This window comes from Stegostoma tigrinum, chromosome 17 (genome assembly GCF_030684315.1).
Source record: "Stegostoma tigrinum isolate sSteTig4 chromosome 17, sSteTig4.hap1, whole genome shotgun sequence".
NCBI lineage: Eukaryota > Metazoa > Chordata > Chondrichthyes > Orectolobiformes > Stegostomatidae > Stegostoma > Stegostoma tigrinum.
The window spans coordinates 42678595-42703390 of record NC_081370.1 but is presented as its reverse complement, the minus strand read 5'-3'; the positions used below and the strand labels follow the sequence as shown (position 1 = coordinate 42703390).

The 24796-nt window shown below is 41.1% G+C and overlaps 2 protein-coding genes across 18 annotated transcripts in view; one reads left to right on the top strand and one right to left on the bottom strand.

The window, feature by feature from the left end:
• The window catches only part of LOC125459263 (paired box protein Pax-6), a 32801-nt gene extending 18116 nt beyond the window's left edge, over positions 1–14685 (top strand). For all 17 annotated transcript variants that reach the window (XM_048545493.2, XM_048545494.2, XM_048545498.2 and 14 more), the window contains 6 exons: positions 7456–7614; positions 7843–7925; positions 9592–9742; positions 11866–11981; positions 12081–12231; positions 13192–14685. In XM_048545493.2, coding sequence (XP_048401450.1) covers positions 7456–7614; positions 7843–7925; positions 9592–9742; positions 11866–11981; positions 12081–12231; positions 13192–13277 — 746 coding nt within the window. In that variant the 3' untranslated portion in view covers positions 13278–14685. The remainder of the gene's footprint in view (positions 1–7455; positions 7615–7842; positions 7926–9591; positions 9743–11865; positions 11982–12080; positions 12232–13191) is intronic.
• Positions 14686–16029: 1344 nt separating this feature from the next.
• The window catches only part of elp4 (elongator acetyltransferase complex subunit 4), a 257514-nt gene continuing 248747 nt past the window's right edge, over positions 16030–24796 (bottom strand). The window contains exon 12 of the transcript XR_007248965.2: positions 16030–19205. The gene's annotated coding sequence lies outside the window, so the exon portion shown is untranslated. The remainder of the gene's footprint in view (positions 19206–24796) is intronic.

Genomic DNA, 24796 nt, shown 5'->3' with positions numbered 1-24796 from the left:
GAATATATTGTACAAAGGATGCTTCAGCCACACGCAAGAATTTGTTATGGGAACAATTCTGTCGCTATGTAATTGCTCATTAGAGAGCGTTTTGTTTCTCATTAAGCAACATGAATAAGCGTCTAGTTCTAGGAGACAGCTGTAGAAATGTTACACATGAGACCCCTGGACACCATATCGCACCACTTGCCAATTAGACATGTCAGCTTTCTGAGAAGCAAACAATATAAGAAGGGCACTAGAAAGATACACAGCAGCGCATTGCTTTCTGTAAGATATCCCCCAGCTTGTTATAGCACTTTTAATGAAGCGATCGACGCAACTAACAACGATTGTATTACAATACGAGGGCGCTTTAAAAGTCCAAACTTCTAAACAACTTTAACTCTCCACTCATCACAGCAAGAAGAGTACAAACAAACCTGGGAACGTAGCCTTTGCTTAGAGACTCGATACCCGAGTGACAATGTTCATGTACCTTTCCGGGTGCCTTGAATAGTCTCATATACCAACAGTAGGGGGTAAATGGGCATCAATGTTAATTACAAATCAGAAACTTGCAGCAGAAATATTTTTATCTAAAAAGTTCACTTTTTGTGACTGTAAATTTTTTTTCTAACTGCGCGAAGTACATGTGGGAAAACTAAAGTCAGAGCACTAGAGTGATTTCAAGATCTTGGATAAGATGATTAATAATTATGTCTTAAGTTGTTACAACTGCTAGATCTAAAAATCATCTTTGTATTCTATCGGTCAAAAGTGAAATGACGGTTAAGACATTTAATGGGCCCGTTTTTTGACCCTGGTTTGGGCCTGCTCGTTTGGATCTTAACTAGACTGTTTAAGCTGACTAGGTATTTTATGTGAATTGTGTCTTTTGGAATCTCGAGGGATAGCAAGGGAAATCTAAATTTGTTTACTGCAATTATATGTTAATGATTTTGGTGGAGGTGGTATGTTTTTGACTGTCCCTTTGAGTTGTCAGGAGCGTGCAAGCCACGCAGGGAAACAGTGAGCTTTGACTGCTCGAAATTCGGAACTTTGACCATCAATTAGGGCCATACCAAATACTGGATGCGGGTGGTTTAGGATCAAAATAATTTTCAGACTAACAGCTATTTGCAGGCACGAAATTATTGAACATTTGAATCAAGTAACGGAGAGGACTGGCGTTCAGCCGTTTCGTGTTTGGCCCTGTGCTCGTTGAACGAGGAATTCGATTGGTTACAATCGCGCCGCTTCCCCCCCCCCCCCCCCGCTTCGTCATTGCCCTTTAAATGTTTCGCTGTGTTTCTTGATAGTTGTTTTAAATGCCAACTCTAAAGCAACATTTGATTACAATCAACTACTATCTTTGATTACAATCAACATCACTTCAAAGATGATCCGACCTTTATCACGCTGTTGTTTGTTGGAGCTGGCTGCGCTCATATTGACTGCCCTGTGCCCAACAATGTAGCAGTGGCACACTTCAAAAGTACTTCATCGGCTGCACATATACATGTTTAAGCTTGGGACATCCTGAGATTGTGAAAAAAACGCCGTATTACCATTAGACTTTCTTTTATTGGTTTTACATTACCTTCATCTGGTCAGGAAACATAAGCATGTCTTTGACGTGCAACAGAACGATTGTGTGTGCTCCTAAGATGCTGCTTGGCCTGCTGTGTTCATCCAGCTTCACACTTTTTTTATCTTGGATTCTCCAGCATCTGCAGTTCCCATTATCTCTGAGAACGATTGTGTTACTGGTCATAGTTGTGCTGTATCTGGACAGTTTTCATCAGAACTGCCTTCATGCTTTCTATTCCAAAGTTATCACAAGGAATCATTTTGCCGGGGTTTTAGAACAGCTAAAGTCATAAAATTGAAAAAAAATCAATCCTAATCGCATTGTCAATGTTGATCATTAGCGTTTATGGTTCGTTGTGTGATTGGAACAGTGGTATCAAACGGGTAATGAAATCATATAGTCTTTAAGGTGCAATTGCCTCTCCCAAATGGTCTGAGGAAGTTGAGGGGCAAAGTTGTAATCTGAGCTATGCTTTGTGTGACATTGACAGTGAAAGAAACGAAACATTAAAATTGTCAAGTATTCGAGCCAACTAAAAATACGAAGTAACTTCGTTTCGCTTCTGTTGATGAAACGTCTGATACATTCTCCCTCTGACCAGCTCAGTGCTTGCAGTTCGAAGTTATCTCAGTTTGTCTAACACTTGGGCAAAAGTCAAATTGCGTAGATCCGAATGCTTGATGCTATGCCAATGAGGACAGTGTATTGCACCTCGAGAACAGGACTGTAAAATTAAAACGCATTAAAGTGATTTATACTTTTGTTACACGATTTGATAAATAAAACTGAACGATAAGAAGCCGTAATGAGTGCATGGGCGTTCTTCCAATTGGCTAAATAAATCATGCAAGCAGTATTAATAGAGAGAGTCTGATTTCACTTCATTTAAAACATAGGGATAACACGAGTAGACAATAATTACTTTTCAAGTGTAAGTCAGGCCGTCTGGACTTACATGTTCGTTCAATATCTTTATGGAGACAGTCATGGAACAAATATATCCCCCAAATCATTAGCGGCATTTTATTCCCAACAGATTCTTAATTCTCCCCAGTCACCCCGATTCCCAATCCCCACCCCCAACCTCGTGCCGGGATGTTTGAGCAGATTTTTAAAAGTCCATTACTGGAAGCACAAGTCAGGGTTAGGTCACTTAAGGGGGAATATGGTTTCAAGCTGATTCATGTCAGCCAGCTGGGGAAGAAATACCAGCATCAAGCCTGACAATAGTCTAAGAGAGACATCACTATCTGGCCAACCCTTCAAGTAGGGGGAGTGAGGCATTCTCGAGCAAATTAGGGTTTTAAGGATTGCTGTGACAGGTTTTTTCTATCTTTTTTTCTCTTTCTCTCTTATATAGCTGAAGCCTTCTATAGGATTTAGACACTTTCCCTTTCACAAGGTTTATGGGGAAGGGCACAGTGTTTCTCATCTGGGCTGGAGCACTGAGAAGTGCCGCAATTCGTTTGCTATCTCCTTGGTCGTTTTCCGCGTGAATGATTAAGACACTAAGAAACTAAGGAATGATTTTATTTCCCAGCGCCTTATTGTAGAAAACAAATCCTAACCCCAGCGTCAGTTGGTCTGGCTGTGGGATAATAGGACGCACATTTATCCTTCTTTTTACGGATTAAGAGTAACAGCACCAGGGACCAGGGCATTCAATTGGTTCTTTAAGAGATTGCAAGCCGCCCTCCCCTAAAATAGACATGAAAGAAAGATAACTTAATTGTCTGTCGTTTGGTTTGTGTGTGTGTGTGTGTGTGTGTGTGTGTGTGCGTTTGTGTGTGTGTGTGTGTATGAATGTGTGTATGTGTGTATGCGTGTGTCTGTCAGTCTGTGTTTTAATTTTAAATTACTGTACCCTCTCGATATCAAAGGCAACGAGGATGTTAGGTTTATATCTGAACCCATAGGCAACATGGCGAGTTTTTCCGTTCACCTGTGTTCAATTATAGTTAACGTAGGACACGGAATGCTTCAGTATAATGAAGTACGTATATTTACAGGAGTGTTGAAGATTATTTACAAACATAATTTCTTTATTGCATCCAAATTGGACTAATAAATTCGTTGTTTAACCGCAGTTTCTTTTTCCAATGAGTATCCACCTAAATTATCGATCTTTATCGCGCTGTTTGCGCTTAGAAGGGAAGGAACGATGGATTGGAAATGTTTTCTAATGACACTGGATAAAGGACAGCAGATAATCCACCAAGGAGTTACAGGAAGTTGGCCATTTGGGGCAAGTGGTTAGAAGAGCGTTGAAGAGCAGCGCAGCGCCTAGTTCCCAGTTCAGTGGGAGAGAAAATAATTCGAGACAAGATTGTTTAAACCAGCCCCTCGATTATCGCGCAGGCTCCAAATTCAACACATCACCCCCTAACACCGCCACCCCTCACAAACGTGCACATACGCTTTGGAGAGCAAACGCGTGGAAGACGGAAACAATGATAGCTGAAAATCGTAGTTTGCGCTGGCAAAGGCCACATTAAAGATTAGTCCTGGGGAAGCGGAATTAGGTGCAGTTCGACATGAAGTGGTCATAGCACATGGCGGAGAAGAGAATGTTATAAAAGGAAAACAATGCCAGAACACGCTTGGAGATTTTTATTTTCTAGTCTTAGCTAGGTGAGGTTTTTTTTTAATCACCCCGTTAAATAAACAGAATAGTAGCATACAGTCCCATTCAACAGAGAGGGGGATGGGGAGAGGGTTCTGGAATAAATAGGGAGAGAGGGGGAGGCGGACCGAAGATGGAGAGAAAAGAAGATAGGTGGAGAGGAGAGTATAGGTGGGGAGGTAGGGAGGGGATAGGTCAGTCCAGGGAAGACGGACAGGTCAAGGAGGTGGGATGAGGTTAGTAGGTAGGAAATGGAGGTGCGGCTTGAGGTGGGAGGAAGGGATGGGTGAGAGGAAGAACAGGTTATGGAGGCAGAGAAATGTGCCAATGTGGTATACTGTATCCACTGTACACGGTGTGGCTTCCTCTACATTGGGGAAACCAAGCGGAGGCTTGGGGACCGCTTTGCAGAACACCTCCGCTCAGTTCGCAACAAACAACTGCATCTCCCAGTCGCGAACCATTTCCACTCCCCCTCCCATTCTTTAGATGACATGTCCATCATGGGCCTCCTGCAGTGCCACAATGATGCCACCCGAAGGTTGCAGGAACAGCAACTCATATTCCACTTGGGAACCCTGCAGCCCAATGGTATCAATGTGGACTTCACCAGCTTCAAAATCTCCCCTTCCCCCACCGCATCCCTAAACCAGCCCAGTTCGTCCCCTCCCCCCACTGCATCACACAACCAGCCCAGCACATCCCCTCCCCCCACTGCATCCCAAAACCAGTCCAACCTGTCTCTGCCTCCCTAACCTGTTCTTCCTCTCACCCATCCCTTCCTCCCACCTCAAGCCGCACCTCCATTTCCTACCTACTAACCTCATCTCACCTCCTTGCCCTGTCCGTCTTCCCTGGACTGACCTATCCCCTCCGTACCTCCCCACCTATACTCTCCTCTCCACCTATCTTCTTTTCTCTCATCTTCAGTCCGCCTCCCCCTCTCTCCCTATTTATTCCAGAACCCTCTCCCCATCCCCCTCTCTGTTGAAGGGTCTAGGCCCGAAACGTCAGCTTTTGTGCTCCTGAGATGCTGCTGGGCCTGCTGTGTTCATCCAGCTCCACACTTTGTTATCTTGGATTCTCCAGCATCTGCAGTTCCCATTATCTCAGTCCCATTCAAACTGCTCCTCCAAATGCTTTGGCCCATTCTCCTCCTATAGAATGTTTAAGCCTAAATGGCGCTGAACAGTCCAACTCACTGGACAGTGATTAATGACAGCGTCGTACAAAGGTTAACATACTTCGCTGAAAAGTCTGTTGACTGTGGTCGTTGTGTGACAATGTGGAGCACTGCCTGCCTAAGAGAATCCTTTTGTTGTCTTCCCGCGATAACCAGCGATTGTATTCTCAAAATTCTGCCCACGAAAATTTGCCAACCTTCTGGCCTGGGACTTTAATAGTTGCCGTCCTCTGCTGGCATTGTACGCCTGAAAGGCTATTCAAGTGTTGGCGGCCACTGCAATAGACATGAAAAAAAGCCCATATGGTGGTTAGAAAGATGGACAAAAAATCTCTATTTTAAGGGAAATTCCTTAATCTTCAGTGTCCTACAATACAGCTGACAAACGGATTTCAACAAATTCCGAACGAGCCACGTTTTAAATGCAAGCAAGGCAGAACCAGGTCATTTGTCGTAGTTTACAGCATTCTGGTTTAAAAAAAATCAGGGGAATATCGTAAACCGAATGGACATAATGATAGAATCATTCTCATTGGGTTTCAGTCCGAATCGCGCTTTAAAAGGATTCGACCAACCATGAATCATAGGAAAATTGTTATCTCATAAACCTTGCAAAAATGTCACCGAGCAGTAATATTGACAGATGTTTACAGGATTGTGGTTGTATTGTTGCAAGAGTTTAATAACGTGGAGTGTGGACTGACAGTTACTCTTCTGCAGACTTGTTTAGCCATTCGAAATAGCTTTGTCTTATTTGCAGCAAATGTGCATCTGAAGAATCAGGTCTGTCTCGATAAAACCAAAATGTTAAACTATCGTCCCTGAATTTATTATGGCGCTCACCACAAATTATGTTCCCCTTTTAAAAGTACTTATATATCACAAGTAGTGAACAGTGGTTTCTGCTAAATATAAGAAAATTATAGGCTGTTATTACTGATGATATAATTGCACCATGCTTAGCAACTACAGACTGAGATTATGAGCTTTCATGTAACGTTCTGGTTACGTCAGCGGATGGAGAAATGCTGGCATTCAAACTTCTGGAACGTACAGTGTATGAAGTTAAAAAGTAACTCGACAGGAAGACTTTTGATAAGATCAGTAGCAATGGGAAGTACAGACCAATTGTTGGGAGTAACTAGGAGCGAAGAGAAAATTCCAGGGTTACGTTTCCACTACAGATGCATTTTCAAACGGATGTTCGTAAGATGCAATGGGGGGTGGGGGTCAGACTAGTGGTTACCCTTCCCCCATTGTGATTAATAGGAAAGGATTTCTGCTCTGGTATTTAATGCAAAATGCACGTTAACTTCCTCCTGACACCAACGAAGATTCTATGTTAAATTTTGGAAGCTGTTAGAGTGCCCAAATTGGCTTGATTATTTTTAAAGGATGATTTTGCACTGAGCATGCAGGATTATCACTGTCAAATGCCAAACAACGTGACCCAAATCTATCTGGTTCATGTGGTCTCACACTTGATCCAGTAATCAGGTAGCCATTTGACCCATGAGAATACCACCTGGTCTATGGGTTGGCACAAAGATTCTGTTGGCCCAGAAACATTGGGAATCTTTGTCGATGCTTGGAGTTTCATTTTCTCTGTTCTATCTTCTATCTCCTCAAGCAAAATCCAGTCAGATTTGTTTGTTGTTTAATATAAAATATGGAGCATAGGAAAATGCCATTCGGCCGAGCTATTCCATACTGGTGGAGGGAATGCCGTGTGTTGGGAAGGTTGGGATAATGTAACAAGATACAATGAAAGTGATGCAAAAATAAATTCATGGGGCTGAGTTCTTTCCAGACACTCAAATCATATTGATTTTTGAACTTTTTGACCTAGATTCAAGGAACCAGAGGATAAGAAATTAAACCAGTAATTCACAATTGCATTTTGCGCAGACTGCATAGTCATTGTTTGAGATTGAGAAATTCAACAGCATTTATGAGAGATGCTGATACTTCTTTAGGTCGTCATTAAAACTAATATTCGAATTAGCTTCACGCCATAGTCCGCGTAGGAAATCGAGTTTCTTTAATTTGGCCTTGCTTTCTCCGTTATTGCTCCAGACGGCTGTCAGCAACAGGAAGGAGGCGGTGAAAATACAAACTCCATCAACTCAAACAGCGACGATTCAGACGAAGCACAGATGAGGCTCCAGCTCAAAAGGAAACTGCAGAGAAACAGAACATCTTTCACTCAGGAGCAAATCGAGGCCCTGGAGAAAGGTGAGATTTACAGTTGGTGGAGAGAATGAATGAGAGGGAGTATGTGAGAGCGAGAAAGGCAAGAATCGAACTGCATGTGTACACCACCGAGAGACAGAGTAAGTGACAACAGGAGAACGAGGGAGAATAGAAATTTGCAACCCTCGATGCTTTGCTATCGGATGACCTTGCTGTTCCCTATTTTGTCAAGATCCACAAATAAACAAAGAAAAAAAATTGTTCTTCCAGAATTCGAGAGAACTCATTATCCTGATGTGTTTGCCAGAGAACGATTAGCGGCCAAAATAGATCTCCCGGAAGCTAGGATACAGGTAAACCAATGGCCCGTTTCTGAATGTGACTCAACTAGTGAAGCTGACTACATTGTGAACGGTAACACATCGGAAGCTGTTTGGTATATTTCTGAGACCCCGAAAGATAAACATTTGTAAGATTTGTAATTTTTTTTGTCGCGAAGGCTTAAAAATTTTTGAACTGATTATCAATTTTTGCCGGGAATTTGCACAACGGATTGGAATTCTTCTCCATTCGAGCAATATACAGGGTGGACATTTCAGCTGCATACAGTGCTGTCCGAGGCTGGAGTGCCCAAGAAATATATTACACAAGCAGAAATCCAATTTTAAACATGGAAATATTCTGATATTTCAGCTTGTTTCTCAAATTCTGATCCCCACAGCTTTTTTTTTTGGTCTGTTGCACTTCAGTCAGGCGCAGCACCCTCGGCAGCGCTGTAAGCTCTGCAAAGACTTGTACTTTTTCAGGTAGCACCTTCCATGACCACAGGGCTCCCCAAGGCATTTTAGAGCCAATGAGCCCTTTAGAAGACAGCAATTTAGAAGTCAGCCACAATTGTAATGTTAGAAACACATCAGCCAATTCCCCACTGCAAACAGTCACAGAGAGTAGTGAGATAATGACCAATTTTTTTTTGTCATGGTGGTCGAGGGGCCGACTTGGGCGGAGTGGGGAGGGCGTGTGTTGAGAAGAATGGCTCCACTTATATTCCACAAAATAGTGTCATGGGATCTTTTCGGTCCACCTTAGGAAGAAAATGGGCCTCTTTAACATCTCACTAGAAAACCAACACCACTTCACTAGCACTTTCAGGTGTCAAGCTGGAGTTTGTGATCAAATCTCTGAAGTGGTACTTGAACCTATAACCTTGTAACTCAGAAGCAAGACTGTGACCAACTGGGACACAGATGACACTTGAAAGGATTGAATCACTCCGAGGCTTTGGATTCAAATCCCCAAAAGTGATCGGAGCACAAAAGCTAAGGACATACTTCAGTGCAGCACTGGGAACCATGTTCGAGGTGTCATCTTTCAAGTACATCAAGAAGTCGAGGCCCCATCTGCTCTAACCAATAATTATCTCTCAACCAACATCATGAAAAAAATGCTTAGGTGATCAATGTCTTATTGCTGTTGTGGGAAGCTAGTTCTATGCGTTTGCTACTTTTCAACAGTGAGGACTCTTCAAACGTCCCATATAGATTCTAACAACTGTGGCTCAGTTGGTAACAATCTGGCCTTCGTAATAAAGTACTTGGGGTACACTGCACTGCCAGAGATGCTGTCTTTTTGGTGAGGCCTTAATATTTAATGCCTGCCTTATCAGATGGGTTTGAAAAATTCCATTGCACTACCCCAAAGAAGAGCAGGGCAACAATCCCGGATGTCCTGGCCAACATTTATTCCTGAACTAACAACAGGATACCAGAATTTTTGGTCATTATCACATTGCTGTGCGTGGCAGCTTGCTGTGCGCGTATCTTGCGTTACAACGGGGGTTAAACGTAAAAAAAAAGTTGGCTCTACAGCGCTTTAGAATGTCTTATGGGCAAGAAAGGTGCAGACTGTGGATACGAAAGGCACATGCAGTCGGCGTTATAAAAATGCATATCTTTCTTTTGTTCTCTAGAGTTTGACATTCAGTCACCTCACTCTCTCTCCGACTCTACTTTTCGGCAGGTTTGGTTTTCCAACAGGAGAGCAAAGTGGAGGCGGGAGGAAAAGCTGAGGAACCAGAGACGACAAGCTAGCAACACCCCGAGCCACATCCCCATCAGCAGCAGCTTCAGTACCAGTGTTTACCAGCCCATCCCTCAGCCCACAACTCCCGGTAAGGGCAATGCGCCAAGTTAGAGCTATGCGTTATAACAAGCTGCTCAAGAGAAATGCAATCATAAGGATTTGGGGGTAGAGCAGAGTGTGGTGGTGTTTTGACTGACACCAGCACATTATCAATCTTAAAAAAGCTCAGAAAGTAATAGTGTAAAGTCATCAAAGGGGGACAGCATTATGAGAACAGGTTTAAAGTTGCCAATATTTCTTTTCCCAGATTCCTTCTCGCTAATGTTGCAATAATTGCCCATCAATATTGTTTAATATGAAGGTTGAATGTCCGTCATGAACAGAATGACACGTACACTTTTGCAATAAATTGAGTGTTCAGACTTAGTAATTATGATTTCCCGAGACTGAAAAGTGCCGTGATTACAATTAAAGGACATGTTAAAATGCTATTTGCTTCTGCAGCCCATTTGTCCCTCGACCCCCCGAGGGATTCGTAACAATAGAAATATGTTCTACGTGGGACTGAAGTCTTAATTGGGTCAGGGCTAATAGAATGCATTCCTTTGCAGCCGGAATTTTCCCAGTGTATTTTACTAGCGGCTGATGAGTTTAGCTTTAATATAAAGGACTATCTGATAAAAGAGGCTTTTAATATTTTTTAAAGAAACAGATAACGGGCGTTAGTTGCGTCAGGGCGGCAACATAAAGGTCCAAACAGATCTTGTAACATGGATAGGACAGATTATTTAAAAAACATTGAATAACCTTATCCCTTGAAATTCCGTTCAATTAACTATTTGAAATGTTGCTTAAAGTTGTGTTACACATTCAAAGCGTCTGAGCCAGTCAACGCCGGCCACAAGTCTTCCACCATTCCCCGCCCCCCGCCCAGCGTATTTACCAAAGACCGCCCCTCCATACTTTACCAACACCAACCATATTCGATAGTTAAAACAGTTGGGTATTGTAAGTCTGAATTTCACCGTGCGGTTAAGTGACTAGCTGCATTGCTAATCTCCTTTGAGTCGGGTGATTCTCAATCCAACTGTGCGTCAAAGTGACTGGTCGTCTAGGTTTTTTAAACTTGCTTGAATGTCCGACTGCACCCGTTGGGAGTGCATTGAAATGGACACCAAGTGAGGTCAGACTGAGCCAGTAAGGAAGACGCCCCACCCCACCCCACCCCTCATATTAAACAGCCGAGCTCCAGTGGCTGAAAGGAGGCCACGTGAGAAAAAAAGGCCTGAGAGAGACCACAGATTCACGTTTCAACATGAATAGAACCCAATGAGATGACTTTGACACGGTAGACACGGAGAAGCAGTTTTCTCTCGTGGGGAAGTCCAGAGCAAGAGGGAAACATTTTACATCCTGAGCATTCTTCATGGGCAGTTGAAATCGAGAAGTCACCCCTCGAAAATTCCTCATGCTCGAAAATTCCTCATGGATAATGTTGGCATTGGTGTGAATAGACTTTTGTTCAGTAACAGATCAAGTTGCCAAAGTCTTGTAAGACCATAGTGCTGCTGTCTCGTCACATATTGATGGTGGTGGTTTAACCCGAGAATCACCACACCTCAGGCGAGAGGAGAGTTTGAGAAGGAGCAGTAAATAGGTTTAAAGAATCATGGATGAAGGGCCTAGGCCCGAAACGTCAGCTTTTGTGCTCCTGAGATGCTGCTTGGCCTGCTGTGTTCATCCAGCTCCACACTTTATTATAAAAAATCATGGTAGAAAGACTAGTAAATAGAGTTAACTTGCAGTTCTGTCGTGATTTAATTCAATGGTAGGACAGGTCCCAATGACTGAATGGCCTTTCTCCTGCTCCTCTGATTGTCCAGCAAAGGTGTCGAGATCCTGTAACAAAGTCAATTGGTGGGCGGGACTGTCCCAGAATAACCCCAGACATAATGGGAACTGCAGATGCTGGAGAATCCAAGATAATAAAGTGTGGAGCTGGATGAACACAGCAGGCCAAGCAGCATCTCAGGAGCACAAAAGCTGACGTTACGGGCCTAGACCCTTCATCAGAGAGCAACCATCTCTCTCCATTCAGATAATTCTTAATTAAGTGTGATAAATTGAGGTGAATTCGTGCGCTGGGTTTCACAGTCAACTCTCACGTTCCAGTTTATCTCTAACACACAGTTTCGCTTCTTTTGTTTTCAGTTTCCTCTTTTGCCACAGGTGCAATGCTGGGTCGGGCAGACACATCCCTCACTAACACTTACAGCGCACTGCCACCGATGCCCAGTTTCAGCATGGCAAACAACCTGTCTATGCAAGTAAGTATGGAGCAGAACAAACAGAATCAACAGCCATTAAATACTTTCTCTACGGCATGCACAAACGGATGTTGTGTTTTCCATTTGTTTTTTGGAAAGTCGCCAGTATCCAGCCAAACGCCGTCTTACTCCTGTATGCTGCCCAACAGTCCGTCAGTTAATGGACGCAGTTATGACACGTACACGCCGCCTCATATGCAGTCACATATGAACCCCCAGTCTATGGGCACCTCGGGGGCCACATCCACAGGTAAGCCTATGGAGAAGATCAATTGAAGAGTCGTCAGCATCTTCCATACCACGCCCAGTGGTATTTGGATGGACCACTTATAGGAATTCAAGTTATAGCTGAATACTAACATCAGTTGTCAGTGATTTGATCCCTGTAAATTTTTTTTTTGTAAACCACTTATTTCGATCCTCTTAAACCATTAATTTTCCCCTGGATGAATATTTTGAGGAAAAAGATGCAAACAGATATCAATAATGAATTATCAACGAATGCTAAAGATGCTATGCCTGACCTGTTCGTGAACAAATTAACCGGTTATTTAAACTTAGAAATTGCATTAGTATTTCGTTTGATGAATGAATTCGGATCCTCAGTGTTCAAAATATGCTGCATAAGTATTTGCTAGTACAGGAAAAGACATTTGGACAGGTACATGATTGGAAAGATTTGGAGAGATATGGGCCAAACACAGGCAAGCGGGACGAGTCTAGTTCGAAAAACTTGGTCGGCATGAACGAATTGGACCAAAAGGCCTGTTTCTGTGCTGTAGTCTATGACTGATGGGTTTCTCCATTCCTGCTGGATCCATAAGTCAAAATAAACTGTCATCGCCCGAGTTAATTATGAACCTGCAGCTTAAAATAGCATCAGGATTTTAGCAAACATTATTAAAGCTCCCAAAGCTCCGAGGACCGGAGCGCTCGAGTCTTATAATAAACAAGTTATGTTATTTTTGTTTTTGAAATTGCTTAGGGAATTAGCACTCACTAATAATAAATAAATGCTTGTGTTTTTCTTCTGATTTTGTTTTGTTGGATTTCAAAATGGTCGCGTTGCACAACATCATTGTTATTGATGTAAAATTAGATTTCTTTTAAAAAAAACAATCATCGCGTGCAAAACAAAAGCTGCAAGCTCAAGAATTGTGATTTTTTTTTGTTTCTGTGTCTTAATAATAGTTTTGTTTCGATTTCTCAGGACTTATCTCCCCTGGTGTGTCTGTACCTGTTCAAGTGCCCGGAAGCGAACCGGACATGTCTCAGTACTGGCCCCGATTGCAGTAAAAAGGGAGAGTGGAAAGAGACTGTGGAGAGTTAGATGCCCAGCAGTATTTGTTTCTGAGAGGAAACTCTGAAGGTATCTTTGTTCTGGGACTGCGCCCGATATGTTCACATTGAGAAGACCCACGTGGACCTGTGCGGTGCCTGGCGTGTGAAGTCAACGGAACAAAATGTTCTTTTCCCCCTCCCCCACTGAAATTCTTCAGGCGGTGTATTATTTGTAAATGGGCATTTCTGTATGTTTAAAACAAGAACAACTAGACTCGATGGATATTTGATACACGTTGGTCATGGGATGATTACAAGACATCATGGTCAACATAGCGGCCATCAGTTAGGCCAATATCGAATGCTTCTACCACTACATTTCTAGATTTATGGACTTTGATGTTACCAACTTCTACCATTGCATTACACTAAATTTTATTTTAGGGGCGGGAGGGGGTGGGGTGGGGGAAGGGAAGCCAACTTAGTTGTGTTAAAAGCGAACTGTATCTGTTTTGGTTCGCCCAAGTTCGTTGACTGATAAGTTTATGTGCAAAGGTAACAGAACTTCAAGGAAGTGGACAATTTGGTAGATAAAGGTAGATTGTGTCTTCGATATAATCCAATTTGTTATGTCGAAATGTAAGTATTTGTCTTCCCTAGAAATCTCCCGGAATGATTTCTATAATAAAGTTAATTTCATTTATATTCACCCGAATACGCTAGAGATGATTTATATCCACCCATGCATCATTATAGCCAAGAACGTTCTATTTTTCTTCCTTAACTCCGTGCAAGCTAATTGTTCTGGTATTTGTATATAGGTAGCTGCCACGTTCAAACTTTTATTTCTCGTGAAAGTAAAACGATGTTTCATACAAAATTAAACTGGTTATCAAGAGTTTTAAAACATTAAATGTTTCAGTTATGTTCGATTGCATATCAAAGCTTCAGTCAAGAATGATGTCCGAGATATACCAAAGCATACTTTTCAGTTACTACCTGCCTGTTTTAAAACATAGTATTGTGTTCATTTATTTTGTCGATAAATTCAGAGAGTTACTCTTTGGATTTTTGGCGAACGTTTTTTTAAAACTACCTTTACCTGTTTATGCGGTTTAATTTTTAAGTGGAAAAGTAAAATAAACGCTATGTTATGGATGTATCATGGAATTCCTAAAATGATCTTACATGTCAACATTAGACTTTTAATCATTCTTGGATGGGTGAGTTGATAAATGTAACTGGTGATATTCACGTTTCGATGCAGTAAGCATTTTTTTTAAAGTTCTGGCTTCAACACTGTAATTTTTGCTGTTTACACAGAATACAGCTATTAGCAGAAACAAAAGAAACTTGTAAAAATGTACATATTTTGTACAAGTATTAAAATGTCGATTGGAGGGTGACACCCCTAAATTATCAACTATGAATAATGTCGTTCTTTGCGCTTTAACTAAAATCATCTACCTCTTATGGATCAAGGTCGAGTGACTTGATGTTTTTGCAAGATTCTACTAAACATTGAATAGAAACATAACCAAATTATTTAAACGAAGACATGCATAAAAACAAACTTCAAAAATATCCATTCTCATTCTTTATTTATTTGCAGAAACTGAACATTAGAAGAGCTAAATATTATTATTACTCACGTTTGTAACCAAGTAAACCAGTTGCATCTCCAAGAATATAAAGGTATCTTAAAGGTTTTTTTTCTGCCAAAGAGAACAGTGCTGTTGAGTGCAAGTCAGATGCAAGTACCCAAATTGAGATAATTGTGTGTTTAAAAACAAACAGCTGCAGATGCTGTAAATCAGAAACAAAAACTGAAATTGCTGGAAAAGCTCAGCAGGTCCGGCAGCATCTGTGGAGTGGGAATCAGACTAAAGTTTCGGTTCCAATGACCTTTCCTCAGAATTAGATTTTTGTTGGTTAAGCGTTTAAAGAGCTATGGATGTAAGACGGGTAGATTTAATTCATTCATTTTACAGATCAACCATGATCTAATTGACTAGCGGAATAGACTGGAAAGACTGAATGGCTCACTCTTCTTCCAGAACTGGAAGATATGAACGGAAATTCTGACAAATTTACGACAGTAATCAGGGCAACTGATACATGCCCATCATATATCAGCCTTCGTAATGATAAGTTCCGCAATTATTTCGGTTATTTCAAGTTCAAGTGCAGTTTTACCACTATACTTTTAAAGCATGCAAGCCAATTTGGAAATCACATCGAATAACCAATAAAGCCAGAAACCGTTGGAGAAGCTCAGTAGGTCTGGCAGCATTTGCGTTTGGTCGCCCTGAACACTTCTAAAAGTATTTTTTGAAGCGGTATTTTTAACTTGAGGACAAATTCATTAAGCGTTTACAAAACTAAATTTTTCTGTCTTATCGGAGGTGTTCGGCTTGAGCAAGTCTCGATCTGATGTAAAAATCGAAAATGGTGTAAACACACAGCAGATCAGGCAGAGTCTGTGGAGAAACAACGTTAACATTTCGTAAGGCTGTCACGTGAACCGTTAACTTGCTTGTCAGTCGCTGCGCAGCCTGAGCATCTCCAATATTTTCAGGATAATAAAATGTGAGGCTGGATGAACACAGCAGGCCCAGCAGCATCACAGGAGCACAAAAGCTGACGTTTCGGGCCTAGACCCTTCATCAGACCTCTCTGATCAAGGGTCTAGGCCCGAAACGTCAGCTTTTGTGTTCCTGAGATGCTGCTTGGCCTGCTGTGTTCATCCAGCTCCACACTTTGTTATCTTGGATTCTCCAGCATCTGCAGTTCCCATTATCTCCAATATTTTCAGTTTTTGTTTCGATTTTGAATACATTTGATTCGTCTTTGGGCAGGAAGCTCTCTGTGAGTTGAGTGATGGCTTCATGTGGCTTGCTTTCAATCAGATTAGGTTTAGGTTATGCAATAGGATGGAGTGAATGTTGGGAAATGGACCATTTTAAAATACTCGCACAACCGCTGGTACTGATAGTCACCGTTTTGTTTCCCCTTTGAAAAGTTAGTTCATGTGGCATAACCTTCGTTGCTAGATCATGGCGCTGCTGGTATACGACTGATTCTTGGAATGCATTGGTTCATTGGAAGTATTGAGCAGTTTAAGAATCCAGAGCGATGATTTAATTGGGTCTAAACGAGCGAGATTCCTTGGGGCACTGTCACCTTGGACTCTGAACCTGCAAGTTAGTACGTGGCAACATTTAATCTTCAATCCTGCCTGCTTTGATGTCTCACAAGTATAGTCATCGTTTGTTGAAACCACATCCTATATTGGAAGTACAGGTGCCAGATTCGCGTAAATGTCAAGTACAATTTAGCCGACACGTCAGCTCAATGGAATCAAGCATGAATTAATCTGTCCTCCACTCCAATTGAAAGTGGAGCCTTATTCAAAACAAGTGCGCATTTCAAAAACGTCCGTGCTGGAGGACAGACCTCTTGATGCCCTTTTATGAGATGTTTCAAGTTCAGAGAAAGGTAGATACTTCTCTCGCCTACCATTAAAGGAAGAACTGTTCTCGGGAGTTCAGGCCTCTACTCCGTTGCCACCGTAAAATCAAACGTATGAGCTGTCTGCCGAGTGTGCCCTCCAAGTGGCAGATGTTTGCTGCAATATTAAAAAAAACCAAAGCGCTTTACTGTCAATGAAATGCGTTTGAACTTTGTAGTCCCAAATCAAGAGTCGCAGAAACAGCACTGAGACCAACTAATCTCTTTCAGCAACGTTGATTGAGAGTTAAATATTGTTCAGGAAACTTGGCGAGAAAACCATTATCCAACGGTTCCCATTATTATCAAAAACATATAGTTGCAAGGAACTTCGCATCTTATTTTTTTTGTAAAGGAAGAATGGCACTGACGCTGGGTTGAAGTCATGGACATATGACATCATTTCGAAGTTGAAGCAAGGGAACACAAGCGTAGTTGGAAATTGGAGAGATAAAGACAGAGATAGTCAAACAGAGGCCATTTCAAACACCAGGTCAATTTATTGGTTTCGGCATCAAAATCTTCGAACAGGTAGTTCTCGAGCATTTTAGATGTTATTTGAAAGAATGATCACAAAGGAACAAATAGCTACTTCACAATAAAACTACAATTCAAGTACGTACTGCATAGACCAATACTCAAAAGGATATTGAATCGAACCCCTACACTAGCCTGCTTCAACTTCTCAGTATCCCTTATGATTAGACGTTAAAAAATCCCCTACTTAGGTAATATGATTCTGATTCCACTAAAATGATTTAAATAACATTTTGAATAAAGAATTTCAAACAAAGTGTGAAATTTATATTCACAGTATGTTTTAAAAACTTGGTTCAAATGCTTAACATCTAAATTATAGGTAACTTCACTACTTGGTTTGAGACTGTTTCTCTGGTGTTGACGATGGTTATGCTAATAGACTTTCAGAACATTATCAAATGACACGGAAATAGTGTAAGGATTGTATTGTACATCCTAAGGATTGGTGTGTTGACACCAAAGTTAAATTATATTTTAGGATAACAGCTATCTGTCAAAAAGTGCACACTTTAATTTGTATTTAGCTCAGGTTTTGATAGCTATTCTCCAGTAATTTAACAATTGTTCTGTTTTGTCTTGATTGGCGTGCCATTAGGGACCAACTCACAAGGTATACTAGAGCCTCTGGACGTCAACTTTAATTTTCCTTTGCTTCATCTATTTTTGTCTTAATTTCTCAGCCATTCACAGAGGTAACATTTTGCGGTGATCCTTTCATTAGATTTCTGGTAAACCGACCTTCTGATGTTTATCTTGTACTTCATGGCCATAGATACCCCAATTCCTTATTCAGGTAATTGGCAGGCATGAAACTGCCTTCTCACAGCTTCCAAGCTAAATTTACTAACTACCTTCTGCCACAAGGCTCTGTGAGGACCTCTATGGATTAGTTCTTTGAGCTACCAACATTGTAAATCCTCCAGCTGGATTTCTCCTCAGGGCATCCAAACTGAGACTGAGCCCCAACTGCATTTTGTGCTATGAATGATACAGGCATTTTTTCTGCTTAAACTCAGGCCTGATTAATGATCATCTCTTGGTGGGTCTCTCAATCCAGTGAGATGCAGTCTGCACCAAAGCAAAACCACAATTGCCTTCCCTCTGAGCCAACACCCAAATAACAAAAAAAAACTTCAATGTCCACAGTCTATCTCAGTGAGAACAGGACACTCTTTGGGATGAACTCAAAAAGAAATATGAAATAATTATTTTTAACTTAAATGGGATAGTTAGTTGTTTTTCTCCTATTATTGGAAATTAAGTATTATAATGAAATAGAAATATCGGTAATAGACATTCTGTCTCACAAAAATCTAACAGTCTCAGTTCTGAAATTTTAATTGATCTCCGGCCTCAGTTGTGCATTTTACCCATATTACTACATGGATGAAAAGTTTCACCTGAAACTGATTAATCTTTTAGTGAAATAGTTTATCAATCTTAAAGGTTTCTAGCCGGTCTTGTGAAGTTTGATTCCATATAAGGAATGTGTTACTTGGTGCAGAGATGTAAAAGTGTCTGATTGAAATATTAGCAGGGAATCAAAAAAAAAAGTGCACTTATATTGCATTGGGAGTTTAAAAGCGGCCTCAAGTCATTAATGTATTTTTAGGAATACTTCTATTTGTTACTGTTGTAACAATGAAATGATGGCAGACAATTCACACTCAGCAAAATCTTAAAAACTGCAATGTGAAAAATGACCTATCAGTCTTTTGTTTTACACAGTTGTTTGAGAGATAAGCGTTGATGAGTACACCAGGATAATTCCTCTACTTCTCTTCAAAATAGTGGCACTGGATCTTTTATATTCACCCAAGCAAACTGGTTGGACCTTGGTTTAACATTGCATCTGAAAAATAATACCTCCAAAAGCGCAGAACACCTTCAGCACTGCAACAGAAAGAAATTTTGGGTCAGAGAGAAGAATACTACGAACTAAGCCATAAGTGAAACATGTTAACCTTCAAAGATAAACACACTACATAACTTCCGCAAGAGAAAGAGAAATCCATCATTCAATAGTAATATGTGTAAGAAAGGATTCTATCACTTTTTCTGGAGCAAGGGAATGTCTCTTTTTCCATTTGGAATTTGGTGAAAAGATTTTTTAAGAATACTTTATCAGTGTACAGCAAGCTTCTTAGATGGGAACCAAGGGCCAGAAGCACAAAAAATGTCTATGTCATTCTAATAGTACTGATTTTTCATTTGAACAATTTATCAATAATATTATTAAATATGTTAAAGTGAAACCAGTGCTACAAATTTCAACCATGAAAAATAAGGATATAATGTGCTGTCCAGAATACATCCAATAAATAGAATTATGCTAAAATTCAAAGCTTTAAAATGATCAGCTCCTACAAGCCCTATTTGCCTGTTTGAATGCTAAGTGCTGCCTTGAGGACATGTTGGTGACTATTGTCATAAAATAAAAAGGCTATACTTTATTTATCTGGCATCTGGTTGCTAGGGAGCAGTGTAAAATGTATTAAATACACATTGGAGGCAGCAATAAATTTTACTATTTCCCCAAGACAGGTGGTTAGGTTTGCTATAGCTGATCTTTTTCTGTGCTAACTTTCCTTTGCAAAAGGTCATATGGCAAAGTGCATTTGCTTTTCTCTCAATAAAAATGTGGCACTACAAGTGTTGGTTGTCTTTTTTCCTCGGCTCATTTCCCTGAAATAGCATCTGCATTAAATAATTATAACATTTGTCATATTCATTTTAAAAGGATAGCAAATAATATGGCACTTATGTTATTTTTTTCTAACATTATTATCCATATTGCAAGCAAGTGACTTGAGGAAAGCCAAACATGGCAGGAATGTTAATGTGTGTGTCAGTACTGAATACATCTAGAAATGACTTTTCACCTCATATCACAAGATGAAGAAAGCCTTTCAGCTCACTGGATTCTATTCCTTCAGAATACACCAATTATTTACATTTGTCTTTAACCTTGTAGAATGTCTTCAGGTGCTTCAAAAGAGCAGTTACACATAACATTGGTATTGAGTGAAAAGGCAGGATACTAAAGCATAAAAAAGCTGTTGGTTTTAAAGGGCTACTTTAAAGAGAACAGAAAATCAGAGTGAAGGGAATTTCAGACCCTGGGCCTGGATGGCATCGCCACGAATGGTAAGGCAAAGAGAGTGGAGGATGAAAAAGAATACCAACGATCTTCCCTTTACAGATCAGAATTTAGTTCATACCTCAAAAAGCCCAATGTTTTGGTCTTAACCACCCTTCTCAATAACCTCTGCCAGCTGTTGATCAAATTGTTAAAAAAAAACTTTCTAAGGACCGCCCTTAAATAAATCTTCCGCATAAGTTCATGTTTAAAACAAGGCTGCCATTGTGTCTTCAGAACTGACTAATGTTTCTATAGCTGCCCAATATAAATATGTAACATTTAACTTTTTACAGTGCAAAATTAACATCTTGCTGCATTATCCTATTGATTCTTCTATCATTAATGCAGCATTATAGTGAAAATTATAATAAACCTTACTGTACATTGTCATTGTTTTTACTTAGAAACCACAAAAAATTGCTAGAGAATCCCTTTACACATTTTTCCTAATTTTTTTTTCAGATATCAGGATGGCTGTCCAGCCTACGTGCTACACATTCATTTTATTTATAAAATTGGCCTAGCCTCAATAGTGTCTACATTCTGAATTTCTTCCAAACATAACTATTTAGAATCATAATTACTTCTGGCGTTTTGATGTGGAATTCTGACTTTTTTATATCTACAGAATTCCATTAATTTAGAAACAGCCTATTTAAAAACTGACTATTTAATAAAACATAAAAGAACTGTGGATGCTATAAATCAGGAAACAAAACAGGAATTGCTAGAAAAGCTCAGCAGGTCTGGCAGCTTCTGTGAAGGAAAAACAGAGTTAACGTTTCGGGTCTGGTGACCCTTCCTCAGAACGGACTATGTAATGCTTGTCCAACTTTGTATTTTGGGTCATCCTCTAGGTAATTCTGTCATCTGGAAGTGATCCAAAGTGAACTTTAAATAAAGAGATACAATGTTCTTTAAGATATGCAATGTGTAAAATTAAGGATTGTTCCATGTTAAAAAAACTCTGGATGAAACAACACGGTGTGAAGCTGATGAATACAGCAGGCCAAGCAGCATTAGAGGAGCAGGAAAGCTGATGTTTTGGGCCGATACCCTTCTTCAGAAACATCAGCTCTCCTGCTCCTCTAATGCTGCTTGGCCTGCTGTGTTCATCCAGCTTCACACTGTGTTATCTCAGATTCTCCAGCATTGGCAGTTTGTACTATCTCTGGATAAATCAAACTGATTTTTACTACAATATACCAATCTACTAAAACAACACGGAATATTCTCACAATCCTTGAAATATAATTCGTTACCTGTAACATAAAAGTACTGAAACTAGTTTCTTCGATTGATTTTTTGAATGTCTGGTGAAAACCTTTGTATAATCTTTTAGTTATGTTATTGTCTATTTTTGATTCTCGTCAAATTTTGCATGACATTTTCATTCTGTTGTGTACTTGCACTTTATAAGAATATTTGCATGTAGTTTGCACACTTTTTAAAATAATAACCTTTTATGTTTGAATAAATATTTGAAGAGAAATATATTAAGGGCTTGTTGGACAGAGCAGGGGAATGGGCCTCATTTCAGATTTCAAAGAACCAGCAGGGAGACAATGGAGTGAGGAGCTCGAACAGTTCATCCACTTCACCAACACCTTCCACCCCAACCTTCAGTTCACCTGGGCCATCTCCAGCACATCCCTCACCTTCCTGGACCTCTCAGTCTCCATATCAGGCAACCAGCTTGTAACTGATGTCCATTTCAAGCCCACCGACTCCCACAACTACCTAGAATACACCTCCTCCCACCCACCCTCCTGCAAAAATTCCATTCCCTATTCCCAATTCCTCCGCCTCCGCCGCATCTGCTCCCACGATAAGACATTCCACTCCCGCACATCCCAGATGTCCAAGTTCTTTAAGGACCGCAACTTTCCCCCCACAGTGATCGAGAACGCCCTTGACTGCGTCTCCCGTATTTCCCGCAACACATCCCTCACACCCCGCCCCCGCCACAACCGCCCTAAGAGGATCCCCCTCGTTCTCACACACCACCCTACCAACCTTCGGATACAACGCATCATCTTCCGACACTTCCGCCATTTACAATCCGACCCCACCACCCAAGACATTTTTCCATCCCCACCCCTGTCTGCTTTCCGGAGAGACCACTCTCTCCGTGACTCCCTTGTTCGCTCCACACTGCCCTCCAACCCCACCACACCCGGCACCTTCCCCTGCAACCGCAGGAAATGCTACACTTGCCCCCACACCTCCTCCCTCACCCCTATCCCAGGCCCCAAGATGACATTCCACATTAAGCAGAGGTTCACCTGCACATCTGCCAATGTGGTATACTGCATCCACTGTACCCGGTGTGGCTTCCTCTACATTGGGGAAACCAAGCGGAGGCTTGGAGACCGCTTTGCAGAACACCTCCGCTCAGTTCGCAACAAACAACTGCACCTCCCAGTTGCAAACCATTTCAACTCCCCCTCCCATTCTTTAGATGACATGTCCATCATGGGCCTCCTGCAGTGCCACAACGATGCCACCCGAAGGTCGCAGGAACAGCAACTCATATTCCGCCTGGGAACCCTGCAGCCTAATGGTATCAATGTGGACGTCACCAGTTTCAAAATCTCCCCTTCCCCCACTGCATCCCAAAACCAGCCCAGTTCATCCCCTCCCCCCACTGCACCACACAGCCAGCCCAGCTCTTCCCCCCGACCCACTGCATCCCAAAACCAGTCCAACCTGTCTCTGCCTCCCTAACCTGTTCTTCCTCTCACCCCAAGCCGCACCCCCATCAATCTACTAACCTCATCCCACCTCCTTGCCCTGTCTGTCTTCCCTGGACTGACCCATCCCCTCCCTACCTCCCCTCCCTACCTCCCCACCTATACTCTCTCCACCTATCTTCTTTACTCTCCACCTTCGGTCCGCCTCCCCCTCTCTCCCTATTTATTCCAGAACCCTCACCCCATCCCCCTCTCTGATGAAGGGTCTAGGCCCGAAACGTCAGCTTTTGTGCTCCTGAGATGCTGCTTGGCCTGCTGTGTTCATCCAGCCTCACATTTTATTATAATGGAGTGAATGGCTTGAATTTTGGCTATATCTGCAATGGATCTTTGAACTTCCCATTCCTTAAGAGTTGAAATAGTAAAATATCGATAATTTACTGGTAAGTTAAAAAAGTAATTCTTAAAATGTCTACATAAGATCCTTACAAGTAGTATTTCTCATTAAACAAAGAGGAATGCTGTATGGCTAGAAGTACAGAATCAGCTAATGACAGGCAGTGATGGATAGTTTTGACTTGGGTTGCCAGGAAAAATGACAGTTATAGTTAGTGCACTAATCTGAAGAGGATTCTGAATGACAGTCATGTCCATCCCACCAGAGAGTGGGGCTAACAACAAATCTGGTGACTTATAGTAAAAGGATGTCAGCATAATATTTAGCATTTTATTATGAAAAAAGTGCTACCTGAATTATGAAATTTGCTCTTATTTAATACAGCACTTGGAATTATAAATATGAAGTGAAAAATGTCTGCCCATTTAGCTCAGAAATAGATGAGGGGAACCATTAATATAGAATAGCCCTGTACAAGCACACATTGAAGCCTGAATGATAGCTTAAACATAGACATACATAGTTGATACACACTTCTGAATTAACAGGCTACTGGCTTCAAATTTGGCTTGCTAATGCTTGTGTGAAGCACCTTGGGATATTTCATTATGTTAGAGGTGCACGTTGGCATTTGCAAGTTGTTGTACTCATTCCACTGCTACTTGATTTATTAAATTATATCATATTTACAAATCTTTCAATATTTAATTTAGTTGCAAATGACAAAAGAAAGAACATTGCAGGTGAAACATTGTAAAAAAAGTTAAAACTGATCCAAATAAGATCTGATGGTCATTTGTTTCTGTCACCGTAACTTGATTACAATTTGTGAGTATCAGCAAGGTATTAGGTCTGGTAATTGATATAAAGTAAAAAGTGCCTTTCTCCTGTCCCTGCAATCTCATGCTATACAATGAGGAGCTCATGGACATTTTTGTTACTAAGATTGAGTCCTTTCAGTTTGGTGCACCTGCAGAATCTTCTCTTTCATTTGTCTAACAGGCCAAAACTCTAAACCTTTCCATTGCTGTAGCATAAATTTGTATCCTTCTCTATTTTGTTTACCTTCATGTCTTCTCCAAACTCATTTAGCCCTTGAGACCCATATCATGCTTCCTGACCCCGTCTTCACTAAACTCTCCAACCAACTTCTCCTACTCATGTTAAACAATCCTGTTAGCTGTCTTTTCTTTTTAGTTGTTCTCCCTTCAAATATGTCGTAATCATGCCTAATCTCAAAAAAAACTCTTGA